General features: G+C 33.2%; 1 protein-coding gene across 2 annotated transcripts in view; it reads left to right on the forward strand.

Annotated features, from left to right (window-relative positions):
- The first annotated feature begins 3,221 nt into the window (after positions 1-3,221).
- Positions 3,222-18,419, forward strand: part of LOC106668588 (lachesin-like) — an 88,493-nt gene continuing 73,295 nt past the window's right edge. For both annotated transcript variants that reach the window (XM_014397483.2, XM_014397484.2), the window contains exon 1: positions 3,222-3,443. In XM_014397483.2, coding sequence (XP_014252969.1) covers positions 3,368-3,443 — 76 coding nt within the window. In that variant the 5' untranslated portion in view covers positions 3,222-3,367. The remainder of the gene's footprint in view (positions 3,444-18,419) is intronic.

The following is an 18,419-nucleotide window of genomic DNA, read 5'->3' on the forward strand; positions in this document are numbered from 1 at the left end:
ACTTCCACAAATTCTATAGAATCTCTTATTTTTTATAAAATGTTAATCTCACTTTAAATATGAATGCATCAATGGCTTCAGTAACATTTCTGGCTTATTTACTGATTACAGTACTTTATAGGTATAGGTTTTGTATTTTTTGTGTGTTGTGTACGAATGTATTTTATTAGCGTGAATGTGTAGTTTAGGGCGTCGATGGAAAAAATATTGAGTACCCAATTGACCCTCAATAGATAATATGTGTGAAGTTTACGAAGTAATATCGAGTGTTCCACTACCCTGATTGAGTAAATGATATCTAACTACGAAAGAATGTATTTGAATGTGAATAAGAGCATACATAGGTTTCGATAGCCCTTGGAGCCCATCCTCAATGGCTGGACAACACCAAATCCGACCCCAGACAAACATCACCGGGGTGGGTGATACTCGGGGCATGTCGGTAGATTGTAATTGACACATTTGTAATTTAAAATTGCCGGCGAGCTGCGAGAAGTGATAGGTTTAACTCGTACCAGTGTTGATGATGGGTTTTGGTCCGTGAGTCGGTGAACTCATGCTGCACCTGCACAGGCTCACTTCTGAGTCTCTCCACTCTCGGGTTTTTGAGTTATTCAAACGAGTTTCGGCATTGCGTCACCCTCGGTGAGGAACTAACCTTGTGCCGGTTCATCATCGTACAAGTGTTATTATGTTACATGCATGTGCCGACTTGAGCTTAAATAAATAAATTTTCAGTAATCAATGCTCTTTCTATTCGTGTAATAAAATTTACAGTAGGACTTATGGGATTAAGTTATGAACGATTTAAGCAATTTGAAAAGTGAAATATCTCGAATACAGTTGACAATTGGTAATTTTTGGTCCAATTTGACATGTAGGAGACAGAAGAGTTGACCTCTTTTTACGGGCCCCCCTTTATATTCAATAAATGTAATTTATTATTACCAATAAATAGTAGAGTTAAAAAGAAACACTTGTAATATATTTGATTTTTGAAAAAATGCTAAGTATGTTTGATTTAATTCTTATTTTTCTAACAATTTTAACAACGTTGACTTTGGACATGGAACCAAATATTTTAAGCACTTTTAAAGCACCGGACATCGTACAAAAAATACCCATCCCCAACTAATCCAGCCCAAAACCGTCTATTCTTGCATTGTTATGAAAATTCGTATATAACGGTTGTTTTGGATGGAAAACATCTGGATCAAAAAATGTTTTTTTTCCTACAAAGTTTAGTTGATTGATAGAAATAACTTTAAAATACATGCACTATAAAGGTATTGTAGTAAATCATATTAAACAAAAGTATTTAAATTACTTAAAATATTTTTTTTTTATAAATCAGCTCCTAGGGTGTATTGATAAAAATTTGGTAAAAATACTCGGACACGTGTCTAATATTGTTTGACCTCTTGTAGCAAAACGGCCTCTGTTAGCCTTTGTTATTATCGGAAGGAAAGATTGTTGTGGTGAGCTAACATGGGTTTAACAGATATTATTGTTAGCCTATTTTTCACTGTATTGTGTGTACACTTATAATTAATTTAAGTAATTTTTTGTTTAAAGTTCGAGCATAAAAACGATTATTAGAATATCAAGGGCTTTTCCTTTAGAGCATGTTAATGAGTTTTGCTTTATTTTTCGTCTTGTTCAATTGTTTAATTGATAATTTAATTTAATTTCTTATATGTATATTTAATTTGTTCAAAAAGGTCATCATAGGAGGGTTGTTTGCACTGTACATGTTTTGTGCTCTTAATCCTACTTGCTCTCCCTCACCCTGTCTGTTTTTTTGTTTCCCGTGTTTCTGTCATTTTTTAGTTTAATTCTGTTCATGTATTTTTTCGACAAATTAACTTCCGACATCGAAAATCTCACAATTTGCTTCTATGCTTTAGCCCTTAGTTTTATTTGCTTCCTTCATCGTTCACCTTTGGCCCCTTAATGGTCGCTTCTTACCCGAATTTCTTCCGATTTCTGCTCCCGTTCTTGTTGTTTCCATAATTTCTTTTGAATCCTGTCTGCTCTCACTTTCAATAATCTTTTTTTTTCGCATCCCTTTTGTTTTGCGTATCGCTTGCAAAGGAAGATTCGATTACTCCGAGTCCAGGTAGGTAAGATTTGGTAAAATTGACTACATTCCTTTGATTAAAGTTTTGAGGGCATTTTACGACGAACAGGGAAGGAAACGAAGCGACTTCTCGAGTTGGTGAGTTTTTATTTAGATTATTGGCATTTTAAAAAAATTAAAAATTAAAATTTGTGCTTGAGATGCGTGTGAACTAGGGTTGCAATTTATCAACAGATTACTATCAATAAATTTGGATTATTTTTGTGAAAGTGTAAAATTGCACAAATTTTGATATGTGGTATTAACTGTCGCCAGCGTGCATTATGATAAACGTAAAATTTGAGAACTATGTTTAGCAGTTTTTAATTCCATATTTTCCGCATGAAATGGAGTTCAAGTGTCGTGAAGATGAGCGTTGGTGGCTTCACAATGCTTCATTTTTAATCTAGTTACAACTTTCTCACTACTTTTCTTCATGATCGACTATTCTAAAACATTGGTTTTCATTTTATAAAGATTATTATGACTCACATTTGCTTTCATTGTGACCAGACGGTTGATTCAAATATTTGTCTCTGATAGTCCTTTTGATGATCGATCCGTTCTGGGCAGCCTGTTTCGATCTGCTAGTATGCCTGTTCTCAGCAATTTTGAACAAATACAGCCTTTATTTTGGCTCGATAGTTTGTTATATGAGTTATAAAGATAATCAAGTATGCAAACATTACAAAGATACGGTGGGGTGTGCAACCATTAAAATAAATCATTTTTTGGTTCAAGAGATTATTTTTAGTTCTTATTCTAAACAGTAGTTGCTTATCATTGTCAACAAACTTATGAAGCGATGAAGTTATTGTAAAACGTTTTAAAAAAAATGAACAGACAGAGAAAAATATTGCCATAGGGGTTTAGCTAGAAGAAAAGAATAATTTCATTTTTCTCTACATCTCTGTTGCTTTGTTAACAGCGGAAAGTTTTCTACGACAAAAGGAAAACGCGAATATTTAAAACCGTTTTGAAAATTTCCACCAAGTATTGCTGGCCTCGGACGAGAAAAATATATCCAACATCCTTACAATGCGCCAAGTGAATAAATCAAGGGGACAACTAAGTGGATTGGTGAGGTGTGGTAGGTCAGTTATCTGTGAGTGGGGGGACGGGGATGAAACCACCCCTGCGGCTTCACTCGTTTCTTGCTTAGTAGCCCGCCAGTGTTCGACGAGAGCCAACCCTTGCACGACCCTCCGTTTCATAACCGCGACGTGCAGCATTACATGTAGACCACAAATGTTCAACTACCCTGGTTCGACATGTCGATTAATTATATTCCTGTTCGTCCTGATATTCGACATTCTGACCAATGGTAAGGGATTTATTGATAATTATTTATTTATTATTTCAACTTTTAATTTTTTTTGACAACCTAACCTTTTCATCTTTAACTTCTAAGTTCTTAAATAAATATATTAAAATATTGCGCGAACTAACTTTGGCTAGTCATTTAAATGAAGCAATACTTAATGTATTTTAATTTGCAAAATTAAGTAAGACCCAATAATAATTTTTATTTAGGCAATTTAATCATTTATTGGGTTGAACAACATAAAAATTACATATGTACAGAAATGACTTACAGTTACTCTTTGTAATTTTTTGTTGGATTCGTGAGGAGCGGCCAAATATAGGCAGTTGTTACAATAATTCCACACAACACCAATTTGACACCCGAAGAATGACACCACACTTAATGATCTGAAGATGACCGGAATAAAGGTCGAAACGTCGGCGAAAAAATTAAAACGTCGTTTTTTCTAAACTACCTTATTCTTGACCGCTTCTCACGATACCGGCAAATTATTAAACAACCGGTCACTAATAAAAGACACGCTGCTCTTTTTGTTCGCCTTGTTTGACAGACCATCACATTGCATTGAGTACTTCTTTAGATGTTAATAAATATATAACACATAATTTAATAAGATATTTCTACAAGTTCATCCAATATATTTATCAATGTATGCTTAGGATATTCAGAAACACCAAACTAAAAGTTCATCCCGCACTAAGGAAATAACACAATTAACGTTTACGTGTCATAATATTCCATGCGGTAGTTCAGCATATACCATTTATTAACTAATATTTGACTGATCTACATTGATCACTTTTCTGGGTCTGTCTGGTGTTGCTGGTTTGCGTTAGTATGCGTTTAGGTTTCGCGTAATCTTCACTAAGAAATAACGAGGCCAAAATCAAGGTAAACTAGCAAGAACAAACGGACCAGAAAAAGTAATCTGTTTAACACGAGTTGAAGAAAGATGAGAAAATCTACTGCTAACAACACAACTAACTTTATTTATTTTTTTTTATATTAACTTATTTTCATTCTATTGTTTTTGTAGTACATACATGGAAGATTTAGTATATTAAGTTCATTGTGTTAAATTGTCAAATGACAGCAGAAGTGATAATAAAATTCATATGATTTGTGAAAAAAATACAATTAAATAGTTGATTTCAATATTTGTTGGTTTGTAAGAAAATGCGTTTACGTTTACATAATTATTATTTCAACATGACTTAATTTGAGGAAATATTTCATCCTCCATCACAAAAAATATAGAAGTAATTAACATTTATTCTAAATTAATTTACAATAATATAATTATTTATAATTTGGTCGTTTCCGAACATTTTTTTTTTGTCTATGGTAGAAGTGTTGGTCTTCCAAACGTTTGGCTTTTTGTTTTCTTAGTTGATGTGTGAGAAGAAATAACGCAATTAATACTTATGTTTGATATAAAGAAAATATATTTTTGAAATTGAATTAGTCGTAAACATTCTAGTTGAAAAATTCATTTCTATAAACAAGTATAACTATAAATAAATGTTTGTATGTGAAACAAGTAAAAACAATAGAATGTACATGTAAATGAACAATGTAAATGTAGGTAATATAATGTACATTTATAAATAAATTAATAAGTATAATGGGATTTCTAATAGTGTGTGTCTTGAAATCATGAAATTGAACGAGTGTTTGTATTTTAATGGCACGTATGAGGCATTCACCGCTGGGTTGGAAATAGGAATGTTCCGTTTAAAAGGTTCAATGCTATAGCCCTCATTAATTTCCCAAAGGAAATCTACAATTTCTCCTAGAAGATAAATTTATGATTTAATCAAGTCTATTTGATTTCGCCTCGGCCAATACGAGGACGATGAAAAGTGATTGCCTTGTAATGTAATTTCAAGGCGATTTAATAAGCAGTTCATTCATAAAAAGAGATTTAAGGGTATCAATAAAAATTGGTTTACTGACTAGTCCAATGAGGTATAAAAATGGACAAGAATATTAAATCTTTTAATAACCGCATATATAAAATTAAAAACACACTATTTGATTACGAATTGGTTTTTTAAGATAAACTTATTTTAGAAATTGACTAAAATAATGAATAACAATGAATGATGTTACGAGAAATTAGATATAACAACTTTGCTTGATAATATTTTATCTCGATGAGGGATTATACTTCCGCTCCATACGAAAAGTTATATGAATGGCCCAATTAAACTTCAATTAAGTTGTAGTATAATATCCAACAACAAAGTTTTTCTTAAACCGTGTAAGTTTCATTTTTTCTTTAAAATTAATACTTTTAGGTAGCCATTTAATACTTAATTTTTTGTCCAGTACATAACATAACACGAGATTATAAAAAATATCAATACAATACAAATAAAACGTATTAGCGCTTATAATCTTTACAACAATTTCTATTTTAAAGTGGGAGATAATTAAAATTTAATTGAATAAAATATGGCTATTTAATTTGTATTTTTTTACTTTTTGACAAATAAACTTCTTGTAGACTCAATAGTTTCTTCTAACTTTTAGATTTAAATGAGATATTAAATGGGACATAAAAATTAAAATCAATTTCATAATAATTTATTTATATAGGTATAATTATTTTTAAATTAGTAATAATAATTTTTTATCGAAAAGCTAAGTGTTGTTGCAAAATAATTTTTCATGTAGAATCTGTTGGTGTTATTAAAATTTTATTAAATTGGCACTTCGGTAATCAACTTTTTTTCAAATGTAATGTCCTTTTTCTTCACGAATTTGAATGTTAATATAATTTAAAAATTATATGAGAAGCTCAAAAAATCATCGATTTGTTTTGAAAGTATTCACTTCACCACTCAACATTTTCAATTTACCATGTAACAACTGGCTTAAAATCGGTGACAATTCAAAATTTAATTGAATAAAATATGCCTATTTAATTTGTGTTGATTTTTTAAAAACCTAACTTTAGACGACAACCATGAGATACGTGATACATTGAAATTATTGAGTTCTGAAGGAAAACTCAATATAATATTTTCGCATTTCTGGTATTTTCTTTAAGAATGAAAAGAACTTCCCAATTTGTGAAAACATTATATAACATTAATATTGGAATAAAACTGAATTAATTTGAACTATTTTTGACTTATGCAACGAAAAAACTTGTATTTTGACTCATTAACACAGTAAAACCTTTGCATCATTAAATAATTAAAAAAAGTCGATCATCAGGTTGCCCTAATGAGCCGAGTTTTAAAATTTTACTAGAACCAGCAGCTTCTACGTTAAAAAGTACTTTTGGAAACATACTTAGCTTTGCAATAAAATAAGCAGCGTAAAAATATAAAGGGTCATTTTTCTTTTGTCTTTTATAAAAACTCACACTGTATATCTATCCGATTAGTCTTTATCTACTTTATGTAAATTGACTCGTTCTTACAAATATTTACTTCAGATTGGATATATGTTTACAATTTTGGAAAATGTAATATCAATAAAAAGTGATATATGAAAATATATAAAACAATTACTGCGGCAAAATTACACGTATGATTAACTTTAATTTGGTGTAGATTCATTAAACAAATCTTTCACTTTATTCTTTTATTAGCTGTACAATTGCTTATACTAAATTCTAAATTTGATATTTTGCTAGGGTACTGTGAATTGGATTTGAGGGGTCGAAGTATCCTTAATAATAGATTAATCAAAAGAGAATTGTAGTTTAACTGTTTGTCGTGTTGGATGGTGCAAATTTTTTATGATATGTGGAAATGCATTTAAAATACGCTTCGAGTGAATAACAACTGATTTACCTTGTCTTATATTTTCAAGTGATTTGTGGAAGCATTGGAATGTTTGGTAACTAGATCAGGATATAACCGATTCGGGTGTAATTAACACGTTCATTGTGGATGACACCAGGCAATCATCATAAGTGAGTTGTATGCCCAGTCAGAAATCTCAGCAAATATTCGCCTCCTAGACGAAATAGGACCCTCAGTGGAAGTGTTAAATTAAATTATTTAATGCGGTATGTAAAGGAGGAGAAAATAAATTAAAACTGGGGTTCTGAATATTATATGATTAGGAATGTAAATTAGAAAGAAAATAAGTTTAAGAAACAAGTACGACAGAATATTGGAATTGGCGTAATCGTGGTTTATTATTGTGTAAATATAAAAATTGATTAAAATAATCGACATCACTTTGTGGGCATATTTTATGTGATGTGGACTTTGGCCAGTTCTCAGCAAATCTTAACTTTGTGTCATAATTGTTTACGCGAATTTATATATCTTTGTGATATTTGTACAATTGTGAAATGTTTCACATTTGTCACAAATATATTGCAGATTAGAAAACAAAGTCTAGGTAAACATTGTTTATTTAAAGATAATATCAAATGTAAGCATAAAACAACGCTTCCATTCACAAAAGGGTACTCAATGACTACTCGATTACAGCGCAAAACAAAACGTCAAAGTATGACGAAAAAATTGTGTAGATTTATGTCACTCATGCCTTGTCGAAACGTATGAGAAAAGGCAAAGCATATATATTTTTTGCAAATAAAATACAGAACAATTTCCCACTTTTTTTTAGAAGGGCTTCGGATAAGACGGAATATTCCCAACAATATTTCTTTACCTTTAGCCCAACGAAGCGGACATAGATCAAAAAGATATCCGCCAAAAGGGTAATTTGTCGATATTTGCTTTCTTTCTTAGCGTTTTCCCAGAGCTGTTTTTGACCTCCGGGTGAAATTTGCAACCGAGTTTTCTCTTATGGGCATAGTGGATTGAGTCGTATTTCGAAATTCGCCCAGTGAATAACGGTTTTGATACAACAAAATTAGATGTCGAGCTGAAACAAGGGAAGGACAATTTACGTGATAAATTTCCACCATTTCTAATCCATTCATTAATCAACAGTGTCGAACGCCATCGCCTCGACCAAGCTATAGCCAATACTATAATCAAAGAGAATTTTACATCTATGTCGATTAAATCGCTCTATACATTATTAAGAATATAAGTTTGAGCACAAATATTCTTATGATAACTGCTTATAAAGTTATTATTTTATTTTTGGGAAGAGGACTTTCATGTGGTTCGTATTATTATTTGATTTAATGGTTTGGCGATTTTAATGAAAATACATACACAAAAATTATGTCGAAATAACAGTAAAACTAACTTGAACTATTACGTATGCGTGAGAATTAGGCACAATATTTCGAATCTTTTACGTATTTCACCTGGAGCATAGGTGGCCACAATGGTTAGATCGTTGACATGGCGCCTCACCACTCCAAGTGTCCCGGGTTCGAATCTGTGTGGCCTTGAGTTTTTTTATATTATTGCCTAGCTGATAATTCTCTTAAAAGAATTCATTTATTTAAAAAATTAGCCTTTCGACTAATTCCAATGAATCAAGAATATGTAAATCATTTACACATATCCATGAGTCAAAACATAACAAACTATTACTCATCTGGGTCGTCATTAGCCCCAACAGTTAAAGCACGGTAAATGAAAAATTTATCATAGCTTAAAGGATTCCTGGTACGAATCTCGCCCATCATAGTTCCGATAACACCGTAAACATTTTGATATTACCGCTTAGTTGCAAATAAAAAACAAATTTTCCATTATAAAATAATCTAGGATATACAAATCATTACATTTTGGTCCACATAAGCGATATAATAAACTCGAGCTTCGTGGCAAAACGGTGGTTGTTCTCCTTATAAATAATTTTGGAAAGTCATCAAAAGCCGCATGGCTAAGGTCGGGATGTCTTAACCTCCAGTCCAGACTATCCGTTTAGCCCCCTGATGCTAAAAATGCCATAAAAAACGACAAAAAGGAAGTGGCAACGTCGGTGAGTCGTATTAGCAAAGAAGCTCCTTTGGATTACCTCTAAATGGAAAATTATTTTAAAATAATCCTCTAAATGTTTTAATGCTCCTTCACGTATCCTGAAAACGGTCGATGTGTCCAGATGATTTGAAACACCCTAAAAATATGTCATATAAAGTTGACCCACGGACTTAAATTGGGCCGAATTCCGTACGTTTGTCCGTAATGGAGAGAATGATGGCACAATTTGTCCTTAATTGAAAGGTGTACTTCTTTTGGTGTAGCGTGTGAGCACGGCAGTCTAGGTCCCATATTCCGACATTTATAGCTGTTTTGTGTTTACGTTTGTAAATATTCGTAGTGAATACGTATTTATTAGAGTGAATGTGTAAGAGGGAATTTGGTAAAATATAGAATACCCCATCCTCAATTAGATTAGTTCTATAGTATGTGTAAAGCGTACTGGAGGATTAATGAGTTCTCCACACCTCTTGAGTAAATGATATGTAAATAGGAAAGAACATGCATGGGTTAGTGCTGAAAGGACTAGCTGTTAACCCACTGGGACTTGGACGAACGCTAGAACACGGAAATGGGGGAATCTCTGAGAGGTCATAAGGTCAACTCTGTATATAATAATAATAATGCTTTATTAATAAAAAATGTTTACAAAATAAAAATGTATATCATAACATAAAATAACGGCATGGATAAAAACCGTCTGCCGCCGACCCTGTATATATGTTTATGTGCATGTACACTTGCAGAATTTAGGAGTAATTCCTGTCATTGAGGAGGGCTTAACATCCAAATTCCTGTTGGGTGTCGCGGACCACTCTACAATAAGTTTGATATAAATTTTCATCAATTAGAAATTCATGGGCTATGCCGGGTTTTGAACCTAGAACCTCTACCATGGCAAAGTAGAGTCGGACATGTAAAGGTCAGCCATCGTGCAATGTAAAGGGTAAAGTAATTTTTTAAAGCTGTAATTGATAATAATTTGAACGTCGGTCTATTGTAGACCATCTTAGCCCTATTTCCTTATTCATGCCGTTCAGGCGTGCTCTATAACTTTCACATTTGTTGAAGTTGTTTCAAATTTCTTGGCTGTTCTGAATTTTTTGTTTAGCAGTCCAACTTTTGCATAGTTTTGATTTTCCACTTTTTTTTCTTGGCCAGCAAACTGTATTGCTCATAACCAGCCCGCTTTTGCTTTTCGTTTCCTGTCTTTTTAGCGTTTTAATCCAACTAATTTGTTTTCTTGTTTCTCCAGCAAAGTTATAATCCGATCAACTGGGACGGCAGGGAAAAAACCAACATGATAGATCTGGTTAGCATCCACACTATCTTAGAGTACTCGATATTCCTTGGCGTAATCGGGGTTAAGCCCCTTCTTTCACGCTAATAAATTACAACCATACACACACCAAATTTCATTCACGTAGCTCCAGTGTTCGATATTCCTCTTGGTATTTGGAGAAGAAAGTAGAGAACAAGATAATAACCATTCATGCTAATATATTACATTTACACGCCAAAATCATTCATACTACCTCAGAGTAGGCCATATTCCTTGGGGTGATAGGGGATAGCCTCTCGATTCAAGCAAATAAATTACATTTTCACACACCAGAACTTTTTTTGTCCTTAAAGTAGTTTTATTTTTAAAAAACTAATTTATTTAAATGGCATATTATAAAAACAGATAATTATTTATCGAACATATTGCAGATAAATTTAGTTAAATTTGAATAATTTAGATTACACATAATATAGAGAGGAAATTCAAAAAACAACACATTGAATTTATTTGAAATGAGAATAATTAACGTTTTGGGCCGATTAGAAAATTTTAAACTAACTTTTAGCGTGCATTTCCGCATTTAATTTTATATCCATTCATCAACATGAATTCTAAATGACTCAATTGACCAGTGGGGACACTGACGACCTAGGGTCTTCCCTATAACATTTAAGCTGAATTAGGGGACATTTTCATTCAAAGCAAACTATTCTGAACTTTCCTTCAATTTGGTGTTTTATACAGTAACGAAATAAAAACTTGACAGTATGTGAGGGATGTTTTTAAATAGACATTTATGGACTGGTTTCATTAGTTGGAGATTTTTTTTTGGCAGTCTTTGAAACTTTGTTTTCTTTGAGGTGAAGAAAGAAAACGTTGATTATGAGGTTGTTTATTCTTGATGGTTATTAACGCTGTTCTATAAAGTTAAACTTATTATGGACTAAATTATACCATTAAATAGTTTACTTTTTCTTTGAAGTCAATGATGATATGAACTCCAGTTCTCATTAGTACACCAAATTAATTGGAAAGACAAATAAAATAAAGAAGGAATTACTCGTCCTTTATGAAAAGTTTCCTTTAGTGTTTTAGAAAATCGTAGGAAACGTAAGACATGGCTTTCTTATTTTTGTTTGAAATGACGTAAAACTTTTAAAATATTCGTGAATGATAAGCGTCATAAACAAAAACAACTGTCGATCTGTCAATATCAAGCAACACGGGGACAAAAGGATTATTGTTTAGGCGAAGCAGGGCGCATTGAGTGGACCACTTGACCCGGTTGATAGGAACAATCGATTTTGATATAATTCTTTTGACCAACCGGGGGAAAAGATCGCTCAGCACTTTATAGTAAATCACAGCCGAAATAGCGATCGGGCATTCATTTCGCAAGCTCTTTTATCTTTCCGCATAGCGATCCCTGCGACCAAACTTTGCTGATGGGTTTAGCATGTTGCTGAAGTGATTTTTCATTCATAACTAATATTTGATATGTACTGAAAAAGAAAAAATATTATGTATATATTCTATTAATTAATCTTTTTTTGTAAGGTTTTGGTTGAAATGAAAATGTTAATGACACAAGCGGGATTCGAACCCACGACCTTCGGCACTATACGCCGCTTTCATGTCAACCTTATATAAAAAGATTAATTAATTGAAAGAAGTAATTTGGTCAATAGACTATTAAATATAATGGATTATATAGTTTATATTATATTTTAACTTTGGTATTCTTATTTAGTGCTAAGCAGAAAGTTAAAAATAAAAAAAACATTAACAACAACCAATAGTATAGGAAAACGGAATGAGTGTATTGTATGGATGTATTTATGTGTATGAATGTATTTATCTGTATGAATGTAGTGTTTGAAAGTGTAAATAGAATATTGACTTAGCTTGGGGCTGAAATGACCTTGATGTCGGAAGCCCAGTAAAAAAAAAAAAAAAAAAAAAAAATTACGCTGCCTTGCATACAAATTGTTATTTCCCAGAACTGCTGTTTTTGAGTGATGGGTTGGGCCTTTTTTGGTTTTATGCGTACTTTAATTAATTTTCAGAATGTGTAAAAAATAATCAACAAATCAAATAAATTTTGCTACTGAACAAGGAAAAATCTAATTATTGAAAAATGCTACCAAATTTTCTTTTTCAATTTCGGCTGCTTCGTGAAGTGATAGCCGAAGGTGGTGGGTTCGAATCCCGTTGGTGACACTGACTTTTTTATCTTAACCAAGACCTGAAATAGAAAGAATAATTAATTGATTGGAAGAAGTAACTTGTTAAATTGACCACGAAACCGTAAATGAATTAATATTTAAAAAGTAAAAGAAGTATCACTTCACGAAACAGCTCCCCGTGGCAACTTCATAACTTGCTGAGAATCCAATCCGATTACAGAAATTTGAAAATAGCAAAAAGAGGGAAAATTCGAACAGATGTAGGTTGAGATGGAGAGTTGGTGTCCGAGAAGATCGAAATCACGGTAGCTCAAGTGGTAGAGAGGCGGCTTATTTAGCCGAAGTCGTGGGTTCGAATCCCGCTCCTGGCACTGACTTTTATCTCGACCACTACCTTACATAGAAAGAATAATTTTTCAATGACGACGAATTTTATGGTTTACCCAATTTATCACAACGGCTTAATATTAAAAAAATTAAAAATAGGATTATTTGATTCTGTCACATTATAAATGCGTTGAAATGTTTACTTTTTTAATATGTAACATTCAGTGGCTATTATGTTTTGTCATAAATGTTTTATTTGCGCCAATTATGGCTGTTTACAAATGCAAGATACAGCTGAGTAGAAGCCGTACCGATCATGATCCTCATTTGCATGTTTGGAGCTTCTGAGAGAACTGTGTGTTTACAAAGTTACAAGTTCTTAGAGAGCCCCCTTGGGATTATGGACGTGCCAAGGGAACGGTATGACGGATAATTGAGTGTTTAGTACTGAATTGTAGAATAATATAAAGCAAAAATTATATAAGAACAATTGGTAAACTTCTAAAATGTTCTCTTAAGTAAAGGGCTAAATATTAATGGGAAACGTTACAATCTTATCTTTGACAGAATTTTTCAGGAATGACAAATGGGACAATTAACTTTTACATGTCATACAAAACTGGGCAGTATATAAAGGCTGGAATAAAACAAACGAAGACAATCTCATCCATATGATAAATACATGCCATCAATGTTCGCTACTCAAAGAAATATAAATTTTAAATATATTACATTCTAAACTTTGTTTCCGGGCAAAGGTTGTGATCGATAAAGGATATTTTTTACTCTTGACCACAAGCCTTTTTTCTCCCTTTCCAGTTAGATGGCAATATTCTCTCCATGTCCAATTTGTCACTACTCTTTTACCTACTGTGTTGCAAAAACCCATTAAGACCGAAAACAAACAAAGTTTACTTATTCTAATTTAAAAAAGTTTATCCAAGAAAAAAAATGTTTACCCTGGCGTTTATATTTAGACAAACCAAATTTTTATGATATATATATCTTTAATACTTAACTTTGATTCCTTTCAGTTCATAAAACGTAATAAATATCATGAGAGATATATTGTTTAAAACTTGATCTTTGCTCATTTATTTCTTATTCATTTAGTGGAAGGATTACCTTTTGCCCCAGAATATGATCGATAAGATATTTGATTACAAAGTAAGTCCGTTCCGTTGTTTTTTAAATAATGCAAATTAATCCATCTTGTATTTGGAAGCAACTTTTATGTAGTCATTATTATTTGCTGGACATGGATTTTTTTAATAAAAGTATATTTAGAAAAGAAAAGAAAATATTACTTTTTTTTACAAAATAACAAAATAATACTTGTAATGGCATGATCTAGTCGTCTGCTAGTTTATTCACATTCAAATAAAACTTAAATTAACATACAAATTATAAACTTAACATAAAATTATCTCTGCAATTCAGCGCATCTATAATATATCTATACAAACTAAACCAATCTTTCCCTTTTCAGGTTCTATATACTCACGGAATGTCAAACATCTGTGGAACCAAATTAACCTAACATTCTCCAAAGTTGGACAAACTGACAAAAAATGAAACAAATCTTCCACCGTTTTTAGTTTACATATATAGCATGCTTGGTCTCTTTCCTCCAGCGAAGGCTTAAAATTTAAATATAATAATTGACCTCTCGCGCGAAAAACAACCTTGATCAAATTCCAGTTGTATTCCTTATACAAGTAATTGTCTCCAAGATCGAAGTTCACTTTCTTGTATATTAAATGGTATGTAGAACATTGCACTTTTCTTAAACATTCTTCTTTATGATGAGTTTCTACTGCCTGCAATAATTGTACTGCCCAAATTTTGAAATCTTTCACATCTGTAAAATTTATAAGAGAACTACAGTTCAGTCCGGAAGACAACACTTCCAATTCTTTAAACCAAAAAATGTTTTTTTTTTATTATCTCCTGATCAAGTGGGTAAGGCAAACGATCTTGTTTCAGACCCAAAACCCGCTGTATATAATTTAAATGACTCCTCAACTTATACACAAACAATGGTCTAAAGCCTAATTCCAAATAAAGAAAATAACTTGGTGTATAATAGGGACGATCTGGCGAACTTGCCTAAATCGTGTACACCGCCATACCTCTCCAAGGCTAAGTTCCTTGAACTTAGAAATAGATACGCCGGTTTTCGTCTGATTTTTACAGACGGGTCCAAGACCGGCGATGGTGTGGCGTGTGCTGTGTATAGCGAGGTAGTAGCCACCTTTTGGTCGTTGCCCCCTCACTGCAGCGTATACACGGCAGAGCTGTATGCGATTTGGCACGCTCTCGAGGCGNTTTTCTAAAAACCATCGTTCATTCTTTGATGGTCTACCGCCATTTCTAAACACCATAATCTTAGTTTTATTCAAATTTACTGACAAATTCCACATTCGGCAGTATTTTCCCAACCTGTTTAACATCTTTTGAAGTTGAACCGATTCAGTACTCATCAAAACCACATCATCTGTATACATTAAACAGTTTTCATTTGATGCTCCGACAAACAGACCACCACCCAAAACTCGGGTAAATCGTTAATAAACAGCGAGAACAGAAGAGGGGAAAGCAGACAGCCCTGCCTTATACCTACTCTAGTTTCAAAGGTACTTGTGTCCTCTCCCCTACACCACATGGTACATGGATTTGTTATCGTGTTTTTATTCGTCATTTTCCTTTGATTTTGTAGTTTTACAAAGTGTTTTGCTAATTTAAAATGGAGTAAAAATAGTAGGTACTTTTTCGTCAATTATTAATGAGTACACGAAGCTCAGATTGCTTAAAATTTTGAAGTGTTTAACAAATCATCGTTCATAAGCAGTTGGCCTGGTCCAGAAGAGGCAAAGCACACTGTTGTTCATGACCTAATTAAACTTTTATCAAAAATAACCAACACCCAACTACACGAGACATTGCGGATACACTTGAGATATCTCACGCAAGCGTTTTAACGTATCTAAAAGCAGTTGGATATGTTTGTCGTAGGTTCGTTAAACGTTCACTAAGAAGAATTTATTAGATAGCAACTACATCTGCAATTCCCTCCTAAAATGATTTTATTTTTAACAAATTGATTACTGGTGATGAAAACTGGGTCATTTAAAATAAGGATAGCCAGTTATCTCAATTATTTGAGTTTTCAATTATTTCAGTTTTGCCAAAAAAATTAGCATAAAAAATTAACCATCTCTGAACATGGTAAAAGTCAAAAACGAGAACAACACGCAAAATCAACGAAAATGGTCAGATTATAATGATCAGCCATTCTGTTTATTATATGTATATATAACCCTGTGATGTTTGTTTATTTTCTATCTATATATGATGCGTTTTTTTAAAATAAAAGAAGATGCTTAAATTAAACAACCCGACATGGAAACTTAACTGTAATTGAATTAGGATAAGAGTAGTAAGGTAGAGTAAGATACCAATGTTTGGGTGTGCGAAGTTGGACAGAAGAACATTAGCACAATTACAAAACTTATCGAAGTTTTATCGAAAATAATACAACGCTGGTTAAGACTTAGACTTTCATGTTCGCAAGAACTTGGGCTATGTAAACCCTCACGTTAGAGACTACGGATGAAAAGTACATACAATTTCCAAATCGGCCAACTAAACGTAGCTATCTGGGAAAAAAAGCGGTCCGCGTTAGTGAATAGAAATGGAGTCGTTTTCATCCATTACAACGAAGGGCCTCATATTTCGTTGTTCCACTTGGTTTGGGACGTGATACCGCCTCACCATATACGCCGGGTATATAGCCTTCAGATTACCGTCTGTTCTGACTGGCATATACAAAAATATATAACAAAAATATTTTCCAGCAGGTAAAAGTTTTTATTTTGTTTTAAAAACCTTAAAGTGGCAGAAAAGGGGATTACCATGAATTAATATTTATAACATACCATTAAAATTCTTAAAAGATTTGCTTATCAACTCTTAAACTATCTTTTTTAATGTTTATGTGTAAAAATTACAAAATTTTTTTTCCTTTGTCTATAGGACAAACAGATATGCATATACATCTTGGGGCCAAGCCCACCAATCTCCTGCGAGTCTACTTTCCCCGGGGGAATACTTTCGCATTTCTAGATGTTAATGTTTAACAACAATGTTAATTTTTGAGAACGTACGCCCTTTATTCTATCCATTAGAAGAAAGTAGATAAAAGCCACTTACAAAGCGTACAGCGTGGAAAAGTCCAATTCGCCCCGGATCCGCCAAAGTTGCCCTAAGCGATCTGGTGCCCCGGGAAGACGCCATCATATTTAGTTAATTTATTAAATCGCCAAATTCTGATAAATCAATTCAATTGTTTTTACAGTGAACATACTTTAAACCGGTGGATATTTATGTTGCCCCAAAACAGGGACATTTCCGATATTGCCCGTTAAACAAAATTGGGGGAAAAAGTGGTCGGAGAAGCCGACATCGGTTCGGACATTGGATGGTACATTTTGCTACGGGGCATATTTTCCCGAATGACAAGCCGGACCCAATCTCATTGACTGTATCCAAGCGTGAATTGACCGCTGGCCAGACAGGCGAGGGGTGCAGGTTATCTCCTCCTAAGCCCGAAAACTACATTTACGTTCAAAATTCCACAATTTTATTATTTTACTTTTGTGTTGTGCACTTGTCCTTTGTACGATTTTACAAGATATACCGATTATATATTATCAACAAATATCTAATGCTCTTTGTATAAATTACACAATCTAAAGTATATTTTATAATAATAATAAAATTTATTAAATTTATAAACAATATTATAATAAAGTAAACAAAAATGCACTCAATAAAAAATAAACCATACGGCATGGATACTCCTTCTGCCGGAAGATGGTGAGAACATAGTAATAATGATGATAGACCTCTTGTGGCGGTGCGGACAGGGGAAGGCTCAGCCTTCCTCGTACGTACCGACTCTCTGCTGTCTGGGCTATATGTGACAGGTTCTCTGTGGTCCCTCTCGTCGTGCTTTTGTTAGAGAAATACTCGGAGCTGGAGCTCTCGGAAAAACGGTAGTTATCGTCTGGATTGACACGTCGGCCTGGAGGGTCCGAATAGGACAATCGCGATCAGGCCCTCTGACGCTAAGCTCGCAGTGAAAATCATGATAAAAGAAAGATGGCAGCGTCAGTGGGCGGAGTCGTCAGAAAGGCTCTTGCGAGTCTAGAGCACAACCGTTAGATGCCCCCCTCCCCCGAGGATCTGAGCCGTAAAAAAGGAATAGTTCTTACCAGATTAAGAATAGGTCATA

Source organism: Cimex lectularius, unplaced genomic scaffold, assembly GCF_000648675.2.
Source record: "Cimex lectularius strain Harlan isolate CLEC.00 unplaced genomic scaffold, Clec_2.1 scaffold7, whole genome shotgun sequence".
Classification (NCBI taxonomy): Eukaryota; Metazoa; Arthropoda; class Insecta; order Hemiptera; family Cimicidae; genus Cimex; species Cimex lectularius.